At 38.4% G+C, this 18,460-nt stretch overlaps 4 protein-coding genes and 1 pseudogene across 7 annotated transcripts; 1 reads left to right on the forward strand and 4 right to left on the reverse strand.

Annotated features, from left to right (window-relative positions):
* Positions 1–1,038: 1,038 nt before the first annotated feature.
* On the reverse strand, positions 1,039–3,565 carry LOC103335169 (uncharacterized; annotated as a pseudogene). Its single transcript, XR_016128234.1, has 4 exons — positions 3,241–3,565; positions 2,509–2,671; positions 2,206–2,276; positions 1,039–1,367 (listed from the first exon to the last, which is right to left on the reverse strand). The product of XR_016128234.1 is annotated as an uncharacterized LOC103335169 (transcript).
* A 744-nt stretch (positions 3,566–4,309) lies between these two features.
* FUC95A (1,2-alpha-L-fucosidase) lies at positions 4,310–9,924 on the reverse strand. 2 transcript variants are annotated; one of them, XM_008238174.2, is made up of 10 exons: positions 9,547–9,924; positions 9,023–9,168; positions 7,726–8,630; positions 7,493–7,625; positions 7,163–7,321; positions 6,672–6,896; positions 6,489–6,587; positions 6,225–6,360; positions 5,282–5,477; positions 4,310–4,931 (listed from the first exon to the last, which is right to left on the reverse strand). In XM_008238174.2, exons 1-10 carry the CDS (start codon positions 9,587–9,589, stop codon positions 4,628–4,630), a joined length of 2,346 nt encoding a protein of 781 aa, XP_008236396.2. In that variant the 5' UTR covers positions 9,590–9,924; the 3' UTR covers positions 4,310–4,627. The 2 variants fall into 2 exon arrangements, with proteins under 2 accessions (XP_008236396.2, XP_016650953.2); XM_016795467.2 differs by lacking the exon at positions 9,023–9,168 and having other exon boundaries at positions 9,547–9,685.
* A 946-nt stretch (positions 9,925–10,870) lies between these two features.
* LOC103335166 (uncharacterized) lies at positions 10,871–13,867 on the reverse strand. 2 transcript variants are annotated; one of them, XM_008238172.3, is made up of 3 exons: positions 13,568–13,867; positions 11,468–11,607; positions 10,871–11,377 (listed from the first exon to the last, which is right to left on the reverse strand). In XM_008238172.3, the coding sequence occupies exons 1-3, from the start codon at positions 13,761–13,763 to the stop codon at positions 11,054–11,056; spliced, it is 660 nt and encodes a 219-aa protein (XP_008236394.2). In that variant the 5' UTR covers positions 13,764–13,867; the 3' UTR covers positions 10,871–11,053. The 2 variants fall into 2 exon arrangements, with proteins under 2 accessions (XP_008236394.2, XP_008236393.2); XM_008238171.3 differs by lacking the exon at positions 13,568–13,867 and adding an exon at positions 13,223–13,561.
* Positions 13,868–14,318: 451 nt separating this feature from the next.
* On the reverse strand, positions 14,319–16,308 carry LOC103335165 (uncharacterized). The gene has a single exon (XM_008238170.3). The coding sequence runs from the start codon at positions 15,746–15,748 to the stop codon at positions 14,546–14,548; it is 1,203 nt and encodes a 400-aa protein (XP_008236392.2). The 5' UTR covers positions 15,749–16,308; the 3' UTR covers positions 14,319–14,545.
* An 819-nt stretch (positions 16,309–17,127) lies between these two features.
* LOC103335164 (complex 1 protein, LYR family protein) lies at positions 17,128–17,828 on the forward strand. The gene is made up of 2 exons (XM_008238169.2): positions 17,128–17,430; positions 17,545–17,828. Exons 1-2 carry the CDS (start codon positions 17,236–17,238, stop codon positions 17,596–17,598), a joined length of 249 nt encoding a protein of 82 aa, XP_008236391.1. The 5' UTR covers positions 17,128–17,235; the 3' UTR covers positions 17,599–17,828.
* Positions 17,829–18,460: the final 632 nt, after the last annotated feature.

Here is an 18,460-nt window from a genome sequence, read left to right on the forward strand (position 1 = left end):
GTTTAATTCATTGGTGATGTTATATTTGATTACCATGAACACCAGTGATTAACTTCATTAAAAGTTTTAGCTAAATATAGAATCGTTGCTCAATAATGTCCTAGTAGTAAAAGCATATTACTTTACAAGACGGCAAGAGTTCGGGTCTCATTCTCGCCGTAGTTGAATAAAAATAAAATGATTATCGTTCTTCCCATACATCCAAGTTTAGATTTTGAATCTCTCTCCCCAGTTGGCTCTCTTGTAACCAAAAAGGTATCAAGCAGCTAAAGGAAAAACTTGCAACAAGGACAAGGAACCTCTAATCAGAAACCAAACATGAGCTAAACTGTACGGGTAGTAAGATAAATTTAGCTAACTCATGTCATGCTCTATAGAGCTGTTCGACCGAGCTTGGTGTGATTCGGGTGCAGACCTCATCGATTGACAGCCAAAGCATGCTACATGATTGAAGTGTGCGATAGATTAACTGTTTTGAGAAGTGCTTAGGCAAACAGAAGATAACCAAATTTGGCAGTTGTCTACCTACACATTGGCCACTAACCAATAGAAGACCAACTATTTCCAACACATGATTCATGAACCAGCTTCTCCAGGTTGGAACTTCATCCTCTCCCACAAACAGATCAATGCAATGTGCAATGGGCCATACTTGCACAAACTAACAGCGACACCACTTGTACTCTTCCCTCTCACAACATCAGCATCCCATGTGATTTCAAGTCTCTATTATGACACTTGCATCGGGAATAATTATTGATATACAAACAGAATCACGAGTCACAGATGCATTATGAGAGCTGTGCAAGGTCTTTGGAAATGACATGAAAATCTTCAACCTAGCAACAGTATTGATTAGAGTTGCAATTGAATTTGTCTTCTTGTTTTTAGAGTCTCAGCTTCCTAAAAGGAATAATGAATGATCACAAAAAGTCATTGAAGAATGGGCCTTATAGTCCTGCTACTCTAACACAGAGCTTTTAGCATTTGTGCATTATCAATATAAACCCAAAAATAAGTACAAACAAATGCTGCAAATTTAGAAGAACTGACATTATTATTCAAAAGAGAAAAAACTAAAATATTGTCATAATCAACAGAGACCCGTGAAACAATTAATCACAACTCACAAGACAGAGAAATTGACCAAGATTCAAGAATAAGCACTGAAGTTCAAACACCCATAAACCTTCATCCTAAAGGTCATTACAGATATCAGATGAACTATCAAATTTCTTATTAAGAACAAAATATAAAAGGATCCTAATCCAAAAGCACTCATTCCTACAGGATACAGCCAAACTCTACGATCAACCCCAATATATAGTTGCACTCAACTATGCTGATCCAAAAGTCTTTTCAAGTCCCTGCAATTGCATAGCAGATGGGCAGAGCTGTGTAAGAATTTTAAATCAAATTGGCAGTAACAAACCAAATTATAGGTTATTCCATGAAATCCAAGCATATCAAAACACTTGTTCTGGTTATTCCCCAACTCCATGCTTAAAATGCATATCCAGACTAATATTTGCACCAAAATGTGAGGATATCCTTCCAAATCAAAAGGTTAATAGTCAAACAGATAACAAAATCCCATTTGCAGCATAAGTTGAAACATAGCAAGTTTTAACATAAAATTTAAATAAAAGATTTAGTGCATGTGACAGATTGAAGATAAAACCATATAAGCAGCTTTTATATAAAAGCTTTCCATTTCCTTTTAATCAACAAAGAACATTTTTGTTCCATTATTGAATTTATGACTATGACAGAAGAAATTATAATTAGTTATTGAATACTTGCACGCCTACCCAAATTGCAGCAGTTTTTGTCAGAAACAATGATACCATAAGAATGTATCATAGCAGAAAAAACAAATACACAGGTCCAACTAATGAGTCATTCATTCCCACTCCCCATCTTCAGTCTAGCAAACAAATTATGTAGAGAAAAACTAACAAAAGCAAAGAGTCCATAGGTGTTTCTTATTTAACATGGGAAAAAAAATCCAAGCAATTATTGACTAAAAAGAACAAGTACTCGATGCAATCACTCAATTTTATAATACCTGAAACATGAGAGAAAAAGTATTTAAATTTGTTATCTAAGCACATTATTTGACCAAACGCCACTCTGTTTACTCAAATTCAAAATTGAAAAGCTTAATATCTGTAATGTCCAAACAAGGAATGAAAGAGGACCTACAACGATGCATCATTCTCCTGCCTTCGGATGCTTGGAAGTCTGTGCACATCACCCATCTTTTCCGTTCCTCCCCAATCAATCCCAATCCCAATTTCTTCTTAATAACCAATCTTAATATACTTACAAATCCTACCTAGTTTAAAAATCATTCCATCAATCAAACACTCTGTCTAGATTTAAATAAGCCAACACTACTTATTCTACTTTAACGCTCTCCCGGGCCATCAGCGGAAGGATTGAAAACAAAACGGCAAAAAACATTTCTTTCAATTTTGTCATGTGTCCTAGAATCAGCAAGACTCACAAAGAGACTACTAGCGATCCTGACAAGTACGGCAGAAGGTACCGTGTGACAACTCGCAACAACCACGCGCATTGACAGCCAGGTGAGATGTGAGGCAAGTTGCAGCCGGTCACACTGTGCATTGGCAAAAGCGATTGTATGCAGCCCAGTTCTCCCAAGTTCCTAAAAGAAACAAAACAGCGCCAGTAAAAATGAGAAGACTATTTGTTATACTCATACCATAAATAAGTAACCACTATTTTCAGATTCCAGAAGGCAAATGTCATAAAAAGAACTCTTTCATAATGTAAAGCAACCAGATATGAAATAAAAAGAAAAGGGTACACTAAACAACCATAGAAATTTCATGATCCAGTTGATTGTTGCAAAGGGCAAAGAATAAGAGATGTCCTCCCGGAAAATGATTGGCTACTTAAACCATTTTCTACTTCTCACTTACTCCAAACAGTGGAAATGAACAGAAAGACAAGAGTTTGCCTTGAAATTTCTTTTCTTTTTCTAATGGTGAACTAAACTCTATTCTAGACCATGAAACCCCAAAATCACCAACAAAACCAAATCAATTACACGATTTTCCAGTATATTTGTGAAAAATAAATCACCAAATCAACAGATATCATCAGATAACAAAGCATTGATTCAATTCCCTCCATTTTCTCAGCAAACAATCAGCAAATAACATATAGGTGAAAAATAATCTCTTGTTTTCAAAGGAGAGACTGAAAGGGGACCTGGGAGAAGCGAATGAGAGGCGACGAGGAGTGGAGACAGTCGGCGGACGGAGACGACGGAGAGGTAGCGCCGAACGGAGCGACGAAACCCTAGCGGTAGACACCAAAGACCGAGACAACGAACCAGCTGAGCGCCAAGCCATTTTCTGAGTTACTGTTGCCGAGATGTGTGTGGCTTCACTGGCGAGGGCTTTGTGAGGGTTTTGCTCTGTGGGGAATGGTGCTGCGCAGGTGCACGACAGCTGATGTGCATCAATCATCTTGATCGTTGGATTCTTAGCCATTCATCATGTACCGCTATTATTAATACGTTTCTGTTTCTTCTTTTTAACCCTTAAAACTAAGAGTAGGGATATTCAATTCGGATCACAATATTGAGGCTTACCATATTTTATATATATATATATATATATATATATCATGTCAATTAATGATTTTATGTTGCCATGAGCCCTCATTAGGAATGCTATTTTTTTTCCAAACTATCTATTTGTTCATTTACAAAAATTAGACAAATACTAATTAAAATCAATAAATGAAAGTACTTAAATTTTCAATAACTCAATTGAATGGTCAAATGATATCGGTTCAAATGATTTTTGTAGAGATGATCTTGAATGTGTATCTAAATAGCGGTTACTAATTAGTGAAATACAATCAATGGGGCCTCAAGAGGTATCAAAGCTTATTGAGGATCTCAATACCATAATATATATCAGTAGTTTTGTTTTCTTTGTGCATGTAAGTTTTTTTTTTTTTTTTTTTGGGTCAAAGTTGTGCATGCAAGTAATGTTCATCCAGTTGTAAGGGGCTTTAAAGTTCAAGTAGTTAAAAGAAGTTATTCATGCATTCTCAAATGTCGACCTGAGTTTTTGGCTAGAAATGCCTCCCAAATGTCTGCATTTTAAAAAATTAGAACAATTTGGCTATACTGATTTTATAATGGCATATTTTCTGAACAAATAATTTATCTTTAGCTATAATTGTAGAATTTGTTGGCATTCCTTTCTTTTCTGTAGGCTGTGAGCTTTGTCCCATCATTATTGAATGCATGAACAAAACAACATAATAAAGCCACTAAAAAATACAATTCCTTTTAATTTCCCAGAAGCATTGCCATTGAGCTAGAAAGAGCTGGAATTCAATGACAGCTCACAAACAAATCTTACAAATTTCTTCAAAGTGTTACTAATGGTTATACAAGTAAGGTGCCTTGAATTATTCTCTCATTTGCTACACTAAACTGACTTCCGAAAAATAAAAACCACAATCAATAACAAGACACTGATACTTAAGAAGAAGAAAAGAAGGGACTTCGTTTCCACGTTTATTGGGAATATAAATCAATATGATGAATTTGACCTTAACACTGTGTATGCTGCTGCTCTCAGAGACTTGTTGTCCTCACACGTTTTAACTGTCTGTTGAAAGTATATATCCTGCCAGATGATATGTTTGTTGTAACTGTACTTCCTCTATAATGTAATCTTTTAAAAGAACTGTGGTCCTTGGACCAAAGACCGACTTCGTGAAGGTCTCCTTCCTTCCAACATATGTTGACTGTCACCCCGCCACGAGCCTTCAGTCCTTTCACACAACCGTTTGCCCATTTATCCCGGGGAAGAGCGGGAAGTAAATACAGGTCCTTGATGGTGCTTTGGACAAGCATTTCTGCAACTGCGGCTGAAAAACTGGCACCAAAAGAGAGATTACTAGCATTGTCTAGCTAACAATCTTTGTTACAAAATTGTTTGATCTATGGGACATATTGAAAGTCTGCATTGGGACATATAAGAGGCAATAACATTTCAAGAAAATTCATTCTGCAATGGACGAACTTGACACAACAATGAAATTTAGGTGCATCTTAACCCATCCAACCCCCTTCAGCGTTCTTTTCCCTTTCTAATTGTTAAATAAACCACCATAATTAACAAACCTTTGGAAAAGAAAATAAAAATGTACTTGGAATGGAATAATGCAAGAAGTCAGGAAAAGAATTGGTCATCAATAACACATGTGGCTTACACATGTGGCTTACCCAAAGTTGGCATCAATCTGGAAAGGGGGATGGGCAGTGAACAAGTTACTGTATAGTCCTCCTTCAAAATCAGCTTCATGATCTGGATCCACCAAGTCAATCAAATGCTTGACCATACGATACGCGTGCTCACTGTTGTGAAGACGTGCCCACAAAGCAGTCTTCCATGTAGTTGACCATCCTGGACCCTCCTCTCCTGTTTTGAAGAACAAAAATTTAAGGGGCAATACTACTTAGTGTTCAAGAAGATCATTCCAATATGTTCAGAAAACCATGTAGGGTTCATTAGTATTCTATATTAGCTAGAAGCCAGGTAGGGTTTTCTACAGTAAACAATAATCTTATGTAGAATGGCTAGTCACCATCAGATGAACTCTTGGGTAGGGTGATCTTGTAGGTCGACGACATTAGTTTATAGCAGCACTAAAATTAGACTGTCACAACAGGCCAACACAAAGACTTCTGTGCTGGTTTGTTCTCATACTTCTCTTGGGTAGGGCGATCTTGAAGGAAGGAGACATTAGTTAGTCTATTATTGACTCAGCACCGAAACTTCTATAGCTGTATATGTTATCATACTTCCCTTTAATATTTACAATCGACGAAGCATATAAATACTTAAATAGTCTTGGCCCTTGGTTTCTAATTGTGTTGCGGTGAATCATTTAAACCAAACCTCAGGGAGTATGCTGAAGGTCAAAGTCCTAATTTCAGTTTTACATAATCACCTTTCTTCAAACAATGTCTATATTATTGTAAAAGTAAATGGTGAAAACTCCCTATTACCTTTTTATTCCTTCTAAATTCTAATGTGAGAATTTGGTTTCCTCATGGTACATCAACTTCAAGTTACTTTTCATATCATTCAATTTTGCATCCAAATGCCCTACACCATGGTGATACAAAAATTATATTTTTAGTTATCAACTTATAATGTACCAACCTCTTTTATAGAGGGAATTTTCCACAGCTTTACAGAGATCTGGAGTTTTCTCAATGGTAATTGTGTGTCCCGGAAACAGGCCAAACAAGTGTGATACATGCCGATGGTGCACTTCTGGGTCCTCAAAATCTTGTGCCTGCAATATAAAAAAGATACTTGTTAGTTTACAATTAATTGACAATTCTGTACAAAAACTTCATCACACATTATATAAGACCTGGGAACCAGATTCCCAAGAAATCGAATATAAGACCTCTGGCTTACCCATTCCATAATGGAACCATCTCTAGCAATTTTTGTGGGTAAAAGCCTAGGTTGAGCCTCACGAACTTTCTGAACAACAGCATCCTGAGTTCCTAAAACCTGTTTTTCAGGAATTACTGTTATACAAACCACAGTTTATGTAGCTAAGTAGGAATACATACTAGCATAAAATTAGAGAACAACCTCAGCAGCAGAAAGTGTTGCAGAAAAAACTTCTTTTATGATTGATAAGTCCATGGTTGATGAGTAGCTCACACTGGCCTGCTTACCATCAGGAGCAATAAACATGTGCTCTGGAGAAGTGGATGGGTTGGTTTCAAGATAACCTCCACGGCCTTCAATCAACCAATCCAGCAGAAATAATGTACATCCTTCCAACAAAGGATATGCCTTATTTTTCAGAAAATCCTAATGGCGTAGAAAAAAATTAGCAATAATTTACCTACTGGAAAACCTGAGTCAGATAAGATAAGCAACATATATAAACAGTAAGTTCCCTACAAAATACAACCATATAACTAACATTCACTTGTACCTAAGTGCTTTCAGGAGCCTGAATCCCTGGTCCCCACATAACATAACATCAGAAAAAAAAATCTTGGGTTGATTACTTTAATTTAAGTAAAACATCATTTGTTTTTGCAGACTTCATCTTTAAGATATCAGGAGCTTACTTTGTCCATTGTATAAGTATAATGTTCCCATAGATGAGTACAAAGCCAGGCTCCTCCCATTGGCCATAACGCCCACACAGCTTGACCTCGATCTGGAGACGTTTTGGCCCATATGTCAGACACTTGATGCACAACCCAACCGCTGGCTTCGTAGTTCACCTGAATTGTGCTAGGTATATTACTAAGAAAAGTAATGCACAGAGAATCAAGAAATTGCAGCAGGTAGATTCCAAACAATTATTTGAATCTTCTCAAATTCAACTCAGCATGCGGTAGAGTCAAAAGGTTATGGAAGGCTTTTAATATAAACTAGAAAGGCAGAATTCTTACCTTTGCAGTTTTACTCCCATTGATAGATAAAGAAGATGTGTAATCAAATAAGGGCTCCTGACATTCTCTTAGGTTACAAGGAAGGGAAGGCCAATAGTTCATTTGAAGATTTATATTCAAATGCTGAGCACCACTGCAAGTACAAAGTTGAAGTAAGTAACCACCTCATATTATTGTGAAATCTATGTGGAATAAAAGGGCAGCAAATTACTTAGAGAGAGAGAGAGACATACTCCCATGGAGGCTCAATATCCTTGTTCCATATACCCTGCAGGTTTGCCACTTGAGTTCCAACCCGTGAACAAGAAATAAGCAGATATCGACCATATTGGAATAAAAGTTCCACAAAGGAAGGATCTTCATCAGTTTTGAAGGATTTCACCCTGTCAGCAGTTGAAACTGAGGCATCATCACTTCCCTTTAAATTTGAACTGCTTATAGGGGTAAGTTTCTTTGGCTCCCAAGTTTTATCTCCTAAAATTTTCTTAGAGATCTTAGAAAGCTGCAATGAGACACGATGAAAAAGATTCTGATAGTCATCCAAATGGTGAGCATAAAGATCAGAATATGAAAAATTTCTTATAGAGTTCAATGCATTGAGAGACTCTGAAGTTGGGTTCCTCTTAGAAGCAGAAGCCTTAGAAAATGGTCCTTCAAATGAAGATGAGGCCACCAGAAGCAAAACAGCCCAATCACACCCTTCAACCCTTAATTTCTTGTCATCCAGAACATGTATCACACCACTGCCACCACTAATCTGCAAATCAAGGACCGCGGAAAACTGAATCCCTTTCGGATTGTCATTCAAACTCAAGAATTTTGGTGAGATCCTTTTTCCAGGACAACTTCCTTCTATTATAATTTGGTTTTTACCATTTGCATGTGAATTATGATGTAACTTGCTGTCTAGAGAAACTGTAAATGTTAGGGACCCTGATTTGCTTCCAGAGATCTTCGTCACAATCACTTGATCAGGATTAGATGAAAAATGCTCCCTTGTATATTCTACATCACCCACTGAGTATTTGATCCTTGCTGTTGCAGTATCCAGGTCTAGCTCTCTGCTGTAACTTTCTTCAGCATATTTGAGGTGAGAGTCATCAAATTCTAGGTTGATGTCGCCCAATAGTTGGTAAACCTTCATCAAAAGAAGTAATTATTAGGAAATTTATCCCAGATATCAGAAGCCTCCACATGTAATTTCTAATACCATTGGTAACAATAAGCTTGCATTAATACAGCGATTAAGCATAAGCTCTGAATTATGAAATTAAACTTACATTTAATGTACAAAATGATAACGAAATTTCAAAACGGAAGTCTACAAGATAGAATATTTTGTAATCTATGTCTCTGATGAAATTAAGATCCCACTATCAACCATAATCAGCAAAAATAGTATATGCACTGAATTGCAGACCTCATTTTATAACATTACTATGCGCTTAACATCTAGTCATATTCACTACGATTCATTTTTATTGAGTAACAAAATGAAAAAGATTTAGTAAAGCTGATGAAGTTACATACATCAGAAGGATCTCCTGACAACTTGACTGCTGCTTCAGTAGCTTCAACATATTTACCACTGTCAACAAGTTTTCTAACCTCTGTGAGTGCCTCTGGAGCCTTTGGGTTGGTATAGTTCCCAGGAGTTCCTGTCCAGAGTGTGTCCTCTACAACAATTTAAACTTTATGCAATGAGTTTTACTATAATTTTACAGTGTGTGTGTTTGAGAGACACTTAGAAATTGCATTCCAAGTTTTAATCCCTTCAAGCATTCCAAGTTTTCAAGTCCCAATTCAGGATCAGTCAGAAAATGCAATTGAACTTGAATATGACTTTGTTCTGTTTCCCTTGTGATCTTGGTAACCCACCAAATAATATAAGAAAATAAAATAGCAAGAGAAAAAAAAGACCAAAACTTTGAAAACCACAAAACTCACACAACCAAGCATTTCAAATCTTGAAGCAAACAGAACCCAAAACACAGAAAACCCAACAGCATAGAACTTATCATTAAGCACAATGCAAGAAAAGATTTGTACTTCACCATTGAGTTGGAGTTTTTCTGATGCCACACCACCCCACACCATGGCTCCAAGCCTCCCATTCCCGATTGGAATAGCATCAGTCCAATGCTTGGCAGGCCCAGAAAACGTAACCTTCAAAGGCTTAGAACTCTCCTCCTCCACTAAACTTGGGGCCCACAGGTCCTTCTCTGCAGGCTTCCTCACCAGAACCCACTCGGCATCTCCATTACACACACAAAAGAAAAAAGTCCAACAGGAAAGAAGAAGAAGAAGGAGGAGAAGAAAAGGCTTTGGACTTTGTTTAGGCCTAGAGCTATGGATTTATTATCCGTGGGTGAAATGAAAGAGTGACAGAAGAAAGTGCAGAAGAAACAGAGGTGGGGTTGGGTTGGTGAATAGCTTTGAATTCACACGGCATGAGAATTTTTTGGTTAAGTAAACCAAAACAAAAGGTCCCGCGGCATGGCATTGTTTGTTTGTTTGTTTGTTTTTAACTTCCTCTGAAAAGCTTTCTTCCTTTTTTCTTTTCTTTTACCATGAGTCTATGTGGGAATATTACTGATAATGACATGTGTAGAGCACATCGTTTATGTGTTGCCATCAATTAAAATGTGCATGTTAGTAACATTATGCTAATGGAATGTATTGAATCTACTACAATTGCTAATGTTCGTGTTTAAACTTAAAAAAAATAGGTCATAGAAGACTTAAAACCAAACAAACACAACAACTAATTCTTCTCGTGACTTGAGTTAGTTTTATGCATATGTGGATTAGATCAGTTGATTAAAGCACGTATTTTCCCCTTTGTACTCATCTTCGATATTTTTTCAATATTTAAATAATGTGATCTTGTTAAAGAAGGAAATCCAATTTAGTATTTTGGATACAGGAAGGATGGTACATTTACTCATTTGAATTACAAATTCATTGATTTTATTTTTATTTATATTATAAATAAATAAAAATAATAGAAAAAGGTCAAGTAGGTCTAAAAGACTGTAGTTGCACGCGGTCTGTTACAGAGGTGACGATAATAATGAACGAGCGAACCCAGAAAGATTTGTGTTTCTTTTTTTCTCTTCTTCCCGATGTTTGGCGGTTAATATTTTAAATGCATGTGTCAGGTTGGCTCCAAAATAAAAAATAAAAAATTTGATTAGTGATTAGAGTATTAGACACGTTGTTCGTGCGTGACCAGAAAACAAAATATCAATGTAATATCTTAGAAATATTGAGGAATATTGTCAAATAAAATAATTTTCCATTTTTTTTTCGTGCAGCTAATCGAGAAATGAACTGCTCGGAAAAGGAAGAAGCTTCTATTCTTCTCTCTCTTCCGTTGAAATCCATAACTTCATCTAAACAGAATTCAATATTTTAATAGTCAATAACACATAAGATATACCACTAAGATAGTTTATAAATGTTCAAGGCCATAACTGATTTGCTCACATAACTTTACAATATGAGACTACTTGGGCATTTAAGCAAAAAAAATGCCATGCAAACCAGTTCTGTCCATGCTCAGCATACAGTATGTAGTACTAAGGCATCATCATCCTTATCATCTGCTATGGATAGCTTGTCAAGAGGGGGCATAAGATCTGATTCATTTGCCATCTTGATTCTTTTCTTGAGAGCATCAAGCTCAGATTGCAGAGTTGATAGTTGTGAAGTTAGCTCTGATTTTTCCCTACCCCATTCAGTCCTCTCACAGTCCAGTTCCTGTTGAATTTCATTTAAGCTTTCTTGTAGTCGAATGCACTCATGACGGATAAGATTTTGCTCATCGGTCTCCCTATCGCCCGTTGGAGCTGGCTCATCCGACCAACGAAAGAATTCACATTGCTAGCAGTATTAAGAACAAAATTAGTTAGGACAAAAAGGTTATCTGAACAATGTAGTTTTGATTCTATATTGAGAGAAAAGCATACTTACTGCAGATATACCCTTTGGGCAATTATAGAATAACCTAAACGGGTTTTTTGGGGTTTGAGATAATCTCAGTTTTGCAGGAAGCCCACATAGGCATTTCAGCTCAGAATCTTCAGGGGTATGACTCCTGTAAAATGCCATTCCTGTTGAATTCAAACATTCTTTGTGAGAAAATGTTAAGCAGAGGAAAATTTCTCATAAGAAGCTCCATCTAAGAGGATAGAGGTTGGGTTTTCTCATAGGCAGTCATGTTGAGAATCAGTCACCATTTCCATGGGGCATACACAACATTGATGGATTCTTTCTAAATGCCAACGCAAGAGCATCCTCATGATGTTATATGAAACCACGAGTCTCATGTTGTAAATGATATCTACCATTAAATAAATAACAATAGACATCCCTGGTTGTGCAGTACATTCAACTGGCAAACAAACAACTAGAACTATATGGTGAAAACCTATATGAAGAACAATTAAGAATACTTGAGGGCTTGAAGCAAAAAGCCATATCCTTACGCTAATACCCTTGGAATTTCTTGTCAGCTATCTATTTGTGTTGTGTTTGGAAAAAAAAATTTGCAAGCAGTAGCAGAGTAGCAGTTCAACAAAATAATAGCCCTGATTTGGATGCTTCTTAGAGAAGCTACAAGTTCATGTAACAAAAATGAACATAGATATGGTCAGTGCACATTCTGAAGTGTCCAGATCACAAGCTAGCATAACCCAACTAGCATCTCAGTATGGACAGTGTCACCGAGAAGAAGGAAATCAAATGCCTCTATTAGAAAGAATTCTATCTTCTAGATAATCAGAAAATTCCTTAGCTTAAGTGTAGGATGGGTACTACTAAAGCAAATTAATTCTAAGCTCTATGTGCAATGGTATGTGCTAAGCTCTTGTGCGGCATTATGTCATACTGTCATATTCATTCCAAAACAAAACCCAGCCTAGAACCACATAAAATTGTTTTCAGCAAAAGAAGCAGAGGCAAGGGCACCAGATGAGAAAGTTGAACAAATTTCAGAAGCTTTACCTCAACTGCAGGGATTTCCTCAACAAATGAGAAAATTTGACAACAAGCAATATAAGAAACTCTAAAATGCTCAAAGGGAGCTGCTTTTCAGACAACAATTTGAAATCACAGAATTGCCAGATTTGATCACTTTATTTTGTCACTCACACTCCATGTGTTTGAATGGACAAACTTAGAGCCTGGCTGCTATAGTGACTGATCCACAGCCAGCATTGCACCCAAATTTGGTACATGTACGGGTCTGATCCACAACCGAAATTTAGCAATAGCGAACTAATGAGTATGTTAAGCCTTATTAAGAACCAGTTTAAGCCTTATTTACCCATCATAAATTATGTTCAGCATTGTATTTTCAGTATTGGATAAGCATAAAAAGTTAAGAACCATCTTAAACTTATGGGATTTTATTGTACTTGTGTGATCAAATATTGGGTTTTTACAGTGTTTTATCAGGTGACTAAAGTTATAACTTACGAGTAACAAAAAAAGATAAACATAGCAATTAGACTCCATAGACAGTAAAAAAAAAGGGCGAAAATTGCAGCATAATCTTTGAAAGTTGAAAACTTGAAATCAATCTAACGGGACAATGCAACTATACAAACATACGAAAAAGGCCTGGCCAACAGCAATCAGAATTTGTTAAAGATGAAATTTTTCAGATACTGAGAAAGAAAAATAAAACGTCATCCAAAAAAACACACAAAACAAAAGATCACGGACCTGAAGGGGCTGATGTGAGATACGTATCAACCATCAGCTTCTGGGGAAAAAACCCATTAGCTAACAACTACAAGGCCTTGGGGCTCAACCTCATCAAGCTCACACAAATCAGAATGGGGACCATAAATTTAATGGGTAAACTTGCAGAAAGATTGGAACTTTTAAGGGTTTTGGGCTGAAAAGAAATTATACTACTACCGATCTTTTCCAATTCTCGTTATTCTCGTCTACTTTAGTGACACCTGTACTCTCTGTATTTGCTAATTTTACTTTATCCCACACATTCTTTTAAAAAGAATTGGGAAATTGAAAAAGAAAAAGAAAAAAAAAGGAGTTAAAGAAGACCTTCAAATGGGTAGTGGCGTCTCCTTGGATGCTTCAGAGAAGCTTGAAGAGATGGTTGCTGTGGCAGTGGTTGTTGGTGGGAACATGCCCTGTAATCAGCTGGCCAAACCCATTGAGTGTAGCCAAAAGTGATGCAGGGCCAGATCACCCAGAGCCAGGAGCAAACCCAAAACAGAATTATGAGCAAGGTGCTCATTTTGTTGTATAATATTTATCTAAGCGTGCAGTGCAAGAGGTTGAGCCTTAAGTGGGAAGATTGCTTGCTTGCTTTTGGCTTGGAAATAGGTCTCGTGTTCGAAATTCCTTCATCAATTATCAATATTGATTATATAAAGAAAACATACATTCTCAAGTGTGTATCTCTCTTTGATAGGATCCTAAGGGCTCTTTAGTCATTTGCAATCTAATAGACAGCTGTCATTGTATGACTATATTAAGTGGTTAATTAGTATTAGCAAGAATGTTGAATTGTATTGTTTTTGTTCGAGTAATAAAGTTGTTCTCACTGTTTTGGTATATCGAGTTTAGGTTGAACGGGGTTTATCATTGGTATCAGCCAATAGTCCTACGCTTCTCTTCTCGTGTATGTTTCAAAACGACATGAACGACACATTAACTCTGGCCATGGAAGCCAACTTCGATCGGATGGACGCCCTCCTGGCTCAAATCTTGAAGCGTGTCAAGGCCTTTGATTTTAAGATTTCTTTATCATGTACATAGCTGAACTAGTATGAATTATGTATAATCAAACTACACAATGCTTTGCTATATATCATAAGTTAAAAAGAAAATTACACTTTTATACATAGTGAAAAGCACCGCAACATGAAAATCTAGATTATGTGAAACCTACAAGAGCCTAGCTAGGTTTGATACAACAACCCCAAATCAAAATAAAGGAGAAAAAAACACTACTATATAAATCTAACATAAAAACTTCATATGTTATATCTACTTATTCTAACCCTAAGTCTTTGATCATACACTCAATTTACCAATAATCAATGGCAAATCAACCTCATCACACCACTCCACACACCTTGTCTCAAAATATGAACTGTTCACCTCATTAGGCCAATAGCTCAACCAAACTTTCCCTCCTATTCTCCACTTGAGCACACTCCCTTCCATCTCTCTGTTCAATCTCCACCCAACCCCATCCCCATACTCATCCCCACTCAACACCAAACTCCCCTTTTTAGTAAACGGCCTATTTGCTCCACTGTATCGCTGTCGCAAACCGTCGCTCTGCTCCCCAATAGCCGGGTTCCACGTGGCCACCTCATGACCCGTCATGTTGTCGCACAGCACCGCATCGAATACGGCCGCGTTTCCCTCAGCGTCCTGGTCCCACCTCCAGTTCCTCTTCCTCATCCTCGTCGACACCCTCGCCGCGCTTTTCACTTTCGGAAGCTTTGATTTTGCGAAACTGCCCTTCGTAATCCTCTGCGTTTTGACTTCTCTCTCTCCGTTATCAGTGGACCGGCCCAAACTCAACCCATTCACGTAATTCGCCCCGACTTCTGGCCCGACCCAGACCCGGACTCTCGACGGGAAATACTTCTCCTCCGCGTAGTCCACGTCATCGTTTTTGTTGAATCCGAGGTTCACCACGTGGAAGCGCAGGTTGTCGACACGTGCAGTCACCTGAATAAACCCGTCGTAAAACCCCACCGAATATTCCACCTGAACAACCGCCTCCAGCTGCTGGTGCGCCAAGGCGTATTTTAGCACCGAGTCTCTAGTTTCCAAAGCCGGAAACTGATTCTTCTGGTTCAAGTTGACGGAGCGTGTGGTTCTCATCCCCATCACCGGCGCGTAAGCCTTGAGCACCCAAAACCCGCAAGCTTCCGTCGCGTAAGAGAACCCCAAGTTCTGCGACGGCGATGACGTCAGCGTCTGCAAGCCTACACCCACCTCTCTTAAAATGCACCACTTTGCTAACATGTACCCAACGGTGCGCATGAAGCAGAGCTCTGCGTCCAAGCCGACGGTGATCAGAAACGTCCGGAGAGCCGGCGCTTGCTTGCACAGCAAGGCTTCGAGGTTGGGAGCCAGCAAGGATTTGAAGTACAGAGAGCCGACTTCGGTCGGCGAGTCGCACGCGCAGAGCCAGAAGAGGCGCGTGACGAAGACCAGGTCGAAGAAGGTGGAGAAGGACTCGGGGGAGTGGGAGTCCATGATCCAGGAAAATGGGTCGGGTTTGAGAGTCTGGAGCTGGGAGCGCGGGCAGGTGCTATCGTGAGCGGTGGGGGAGCGGGATATGATTTCCGGAGGAGCTGGAGCAACAGGGGGAGGTAGGGTTTGTCTGAGGAGAGTGAACACGTGTCAGAAACCCAGATCGTCTTTTTAGGATGGTACTGGTTGTTGAAGCCGTGCAAGCATACTGAGAAAGTCACTAGAGTGTCGATGTTGGAGCCTGTAGTGCGCTCGGCCCGGAGTTGGATCGACCGAGTTGGGTTGCTGTCGTAACTCGCTCCGGAGCTAGCGAGTTCAAAAGTATGTGGTGAGTCTGACTCGGACCACTCGGCCGAGTTGGGGAGGTCGGATATCCATGACCAAATGTCAAGCATTGCTGCTTGTGTGTGTGTGTGTGTGTTTTTTTTTCTCTTTTGACACAAGCAATAGTGAGAAAGGAGGATTCGAATACAGGATTTCGGGAGTATCAGCTGTTGGGGTGGGAGAGAGTGTGGAGAGGTGGATGTGGTTGTGGGTTGGGTTTTAAAGAGAGAATGAATGATGCTGGAGTTGCCACCATGGAAGCAAACACCAACCAAGTATGAGGGAGGGGGGTTTTGGGCTTCACGTTAATTCGAGTGGTTTATATGCGTTTGATTATGAGGGTTTTGGATATTGGTTGGACGCATTAAATAATTTAGACGAACTTGGTTTTCTTTGCTTGTATTATTCTTTGTTTGAAAGTTCGGGTGGAAATTGTTTGCATGCAAAGCAATATGTGTAGCAAACTGAGGACGTGGGGACGTGGAATTTTAGTGTAGTTTTTGGGGTGTGGCGGCATACACGTGTAATGGGAAAGACAAATTTGATGTCCCATTGTGAATCACTCAAAAGACAAAAATAAACCAAAGGTTAAATGTTGAGAAAATGATTGATTTTGTATTTGGGTGCATTTGAACCAGTTATGTCTATTCGACTGTTGTTTGTTGTTGCTCTTGTTTTGTTTTGGGACTTTGTCCCTTTGCCAAACAACAGACTACTTCCCTCCTTAACGATAATGAGATACTCTTCGTTTTTACGAATAATAATTTGACATATATATAAGAATAATTTATCAAAAATACAAAGAGGAAAAACTTATACACATACATAGGAACTCTTACTTTTTGTCAATCACAGTTTGACATGTATTTAGAGAATTTTATTTATTTATTATATTTTTGATGAAATATTTTTAAATATATATCTTTACAATAAATAGAAATGCATCCTTCCAAGAAATGAAGGAAGTAATGCCCTTTTCTTGTACACCCCAAATTTTTATTTATTTATTTATTTAGTTCCCCCGCAAAAAAAAAAAGCAACCGGCCCATATCCGGCCCAATGTAATTTTCGGCAAGAAACAGAGGCCCGTTTGTTGAAACAACCAAAGCATCGTGGAGGGGTCTTAAGTTTTAGGCGGTGATCACCGGATATTTTGGAACTGAGAAATGGAGAAAGCTTTGAGAATCTACGCAGAGGTTCTGAGATTGGTGAGGCGGTTGCCGGAGGACACGAGGCCTTACTACGCCAAGTACGCGCGCGAAAACTTCGTGAATTACAGAGAGGTCGAGGCCGGCGATGACCAAGCCCTCCACGAGCTCTTCCACAGGGCATACAAGCATTCGCTCTGGGTCCTCAACAAGGTCAACTTCTCATTCTCTTTCTCATTACACGCACTTTTCTATTGGATTTGGACAATTGGGTATGTTTATTTGTGTTTCTGATTGAAACCCATTTGGGTTTTCTTGTGATTGCAGTACTCTGTGGATGAATCTGCGGCGGACAAGTTGAAGAAGATCTGCTCCGCTTAGTGCGTCTGCCAAGTGTTCGTCAAAATGCCCCAAAGGGTTCTTAGCAACTTGCTTCTTTTGCAAACGTGAGTGTTGTTTTGTTGATTATTTTGACAGAGACAAGGATTTGTACTCAGTGATGTTTTAATTTTGTCCTGTGAAAGAGATTGTAAACTACTTGAGTTTTGTAACAAAAGGATAATATTTTTAAAAATAAATAATTTGGTCGGATCCCCGCTTCGTTGATTTAATTTTTTTAATGTAATCTGGACTTCGAAATTTTTATTACTTTTGTTTGATGAAGGACATTCTTGACAATGGGATGGGCTAAAAACTTATGCTAGGCTTGTCAGCAAGCAAAGGTGTCATACACATCACAGGAAACCGAGCCACCTCATTTTTCATGTAGTTACCAAGATTTGCAAGCTGACATGCCTTATGAAGCTTGTGAAAATATTAATCTCGATTGCAGTTATTTCCTCAATCTGAAGTTGGCACTGGAGAGATTTCCGGTCACTGCATGAACATTATCTGCAAATGATTTCTTGTCCTACAAGAACGAGCTCAAGCTCTATAAATTTGATATACATTGTTAGAGTAGTTGTCTAATATGATATCAAATCTCGTTTTCCACTTCTTTGTTGGTTTGTATATATAAAATAGATAAATGAACGTTTAAAGTTGTCGAAACAAAATCGTCTTTTCACAAGAACTTTGTGTACATAGTTGACGTAGGAGGATCTGCCAGCAGCCAAGAGGTTCGGCGTTAACAGAGTAATTTTGGGGGCAAATAGTGTATGTTTGGGGCATGATAGGGAAAAGATAATGACGAGACGAAACAAAGTCATTGATTTGCCACGACATAAGGACAATTTTGGCGTTT

Source organism: Prunus mume, linkage group LG6, assembly GCF_029339155.1.
Source record: "Prunus mume cultivar Tortuosa linkage group LG6, ASM2933915v1, whole genome shotgun sequence".
In the NCBI taxonomy this organism is placed as follows: Eukaryota; Viridiplantae; Streptophyta; class Magnoliopsida; order Rosales; family Rosaceae; genus Prunus; species Prunus mume.

Bases quoted from the DNA above. Each gene is read 5' to 3' on its own strand.
- FUC95A (XM_008238174.2), bottom strand. From the start codon at position 9,589: ATGGTGTGGGGTGGTGTGGCATCAGAAAAACTCCAACTCAATG. The intron at 9,169-9,546 runs GTGAAGTACAAA...AAATTGTTGTAG, and splicing joins AGAAAAACTCCAACTCAATG to AGGACACACTCTGGACAGGA. The intron at 6,588-6,671 runs GTTGTTCTCTAA...CCTGAAAAACAG, and splicing joins CAACACTTTCTGCTGCTGAG to GTTTTAGGAACTCAGGATGC.
- LOC103335166 (XM_008238172.3), bottom strand. From the start codon at position 13,763: ATGAGCACCTTGCTCATAATTCTGTTTTGGGTTTGCTCCTGGCTCTGG. The intron at 11,608-13,567 runs GTCTTCTTTAAC...TGAATTCAACAG, and splicing joins ACGCCACTACCCATTTGAAG to GAATGGCATTTTACAGGAGT. The intron at 11,378-11,467 runs GTAAGTATGCTT...TAATACTGCTAG, and splicing joins GCCCAAAGGGTATATCTGCA to CAATGTGAATTCTTTCGTTG.
- LOC103335165 (XM_008238170.3), bottom strand. From the start codon at position 15,748: ATGGACTCCCACTCCCCCGAGTCCTTCTCCACCTTCTTCGACCTGGTC.
- LOC103335164 (XM_008238169.2), top strand. From the start codon at position 17,236: ATGGAGAAAGCTTTGAGAATCTACGCAGAGGTTCTGAGATTGGTGAGG. The intron at 17,431-17,544 runs GTCAACTTCTCA...TTGTGATTGCAG, and splicing joins CGCTCTGGGTCCTCAACAAG to TACTCTGTGGATGAATCTGC.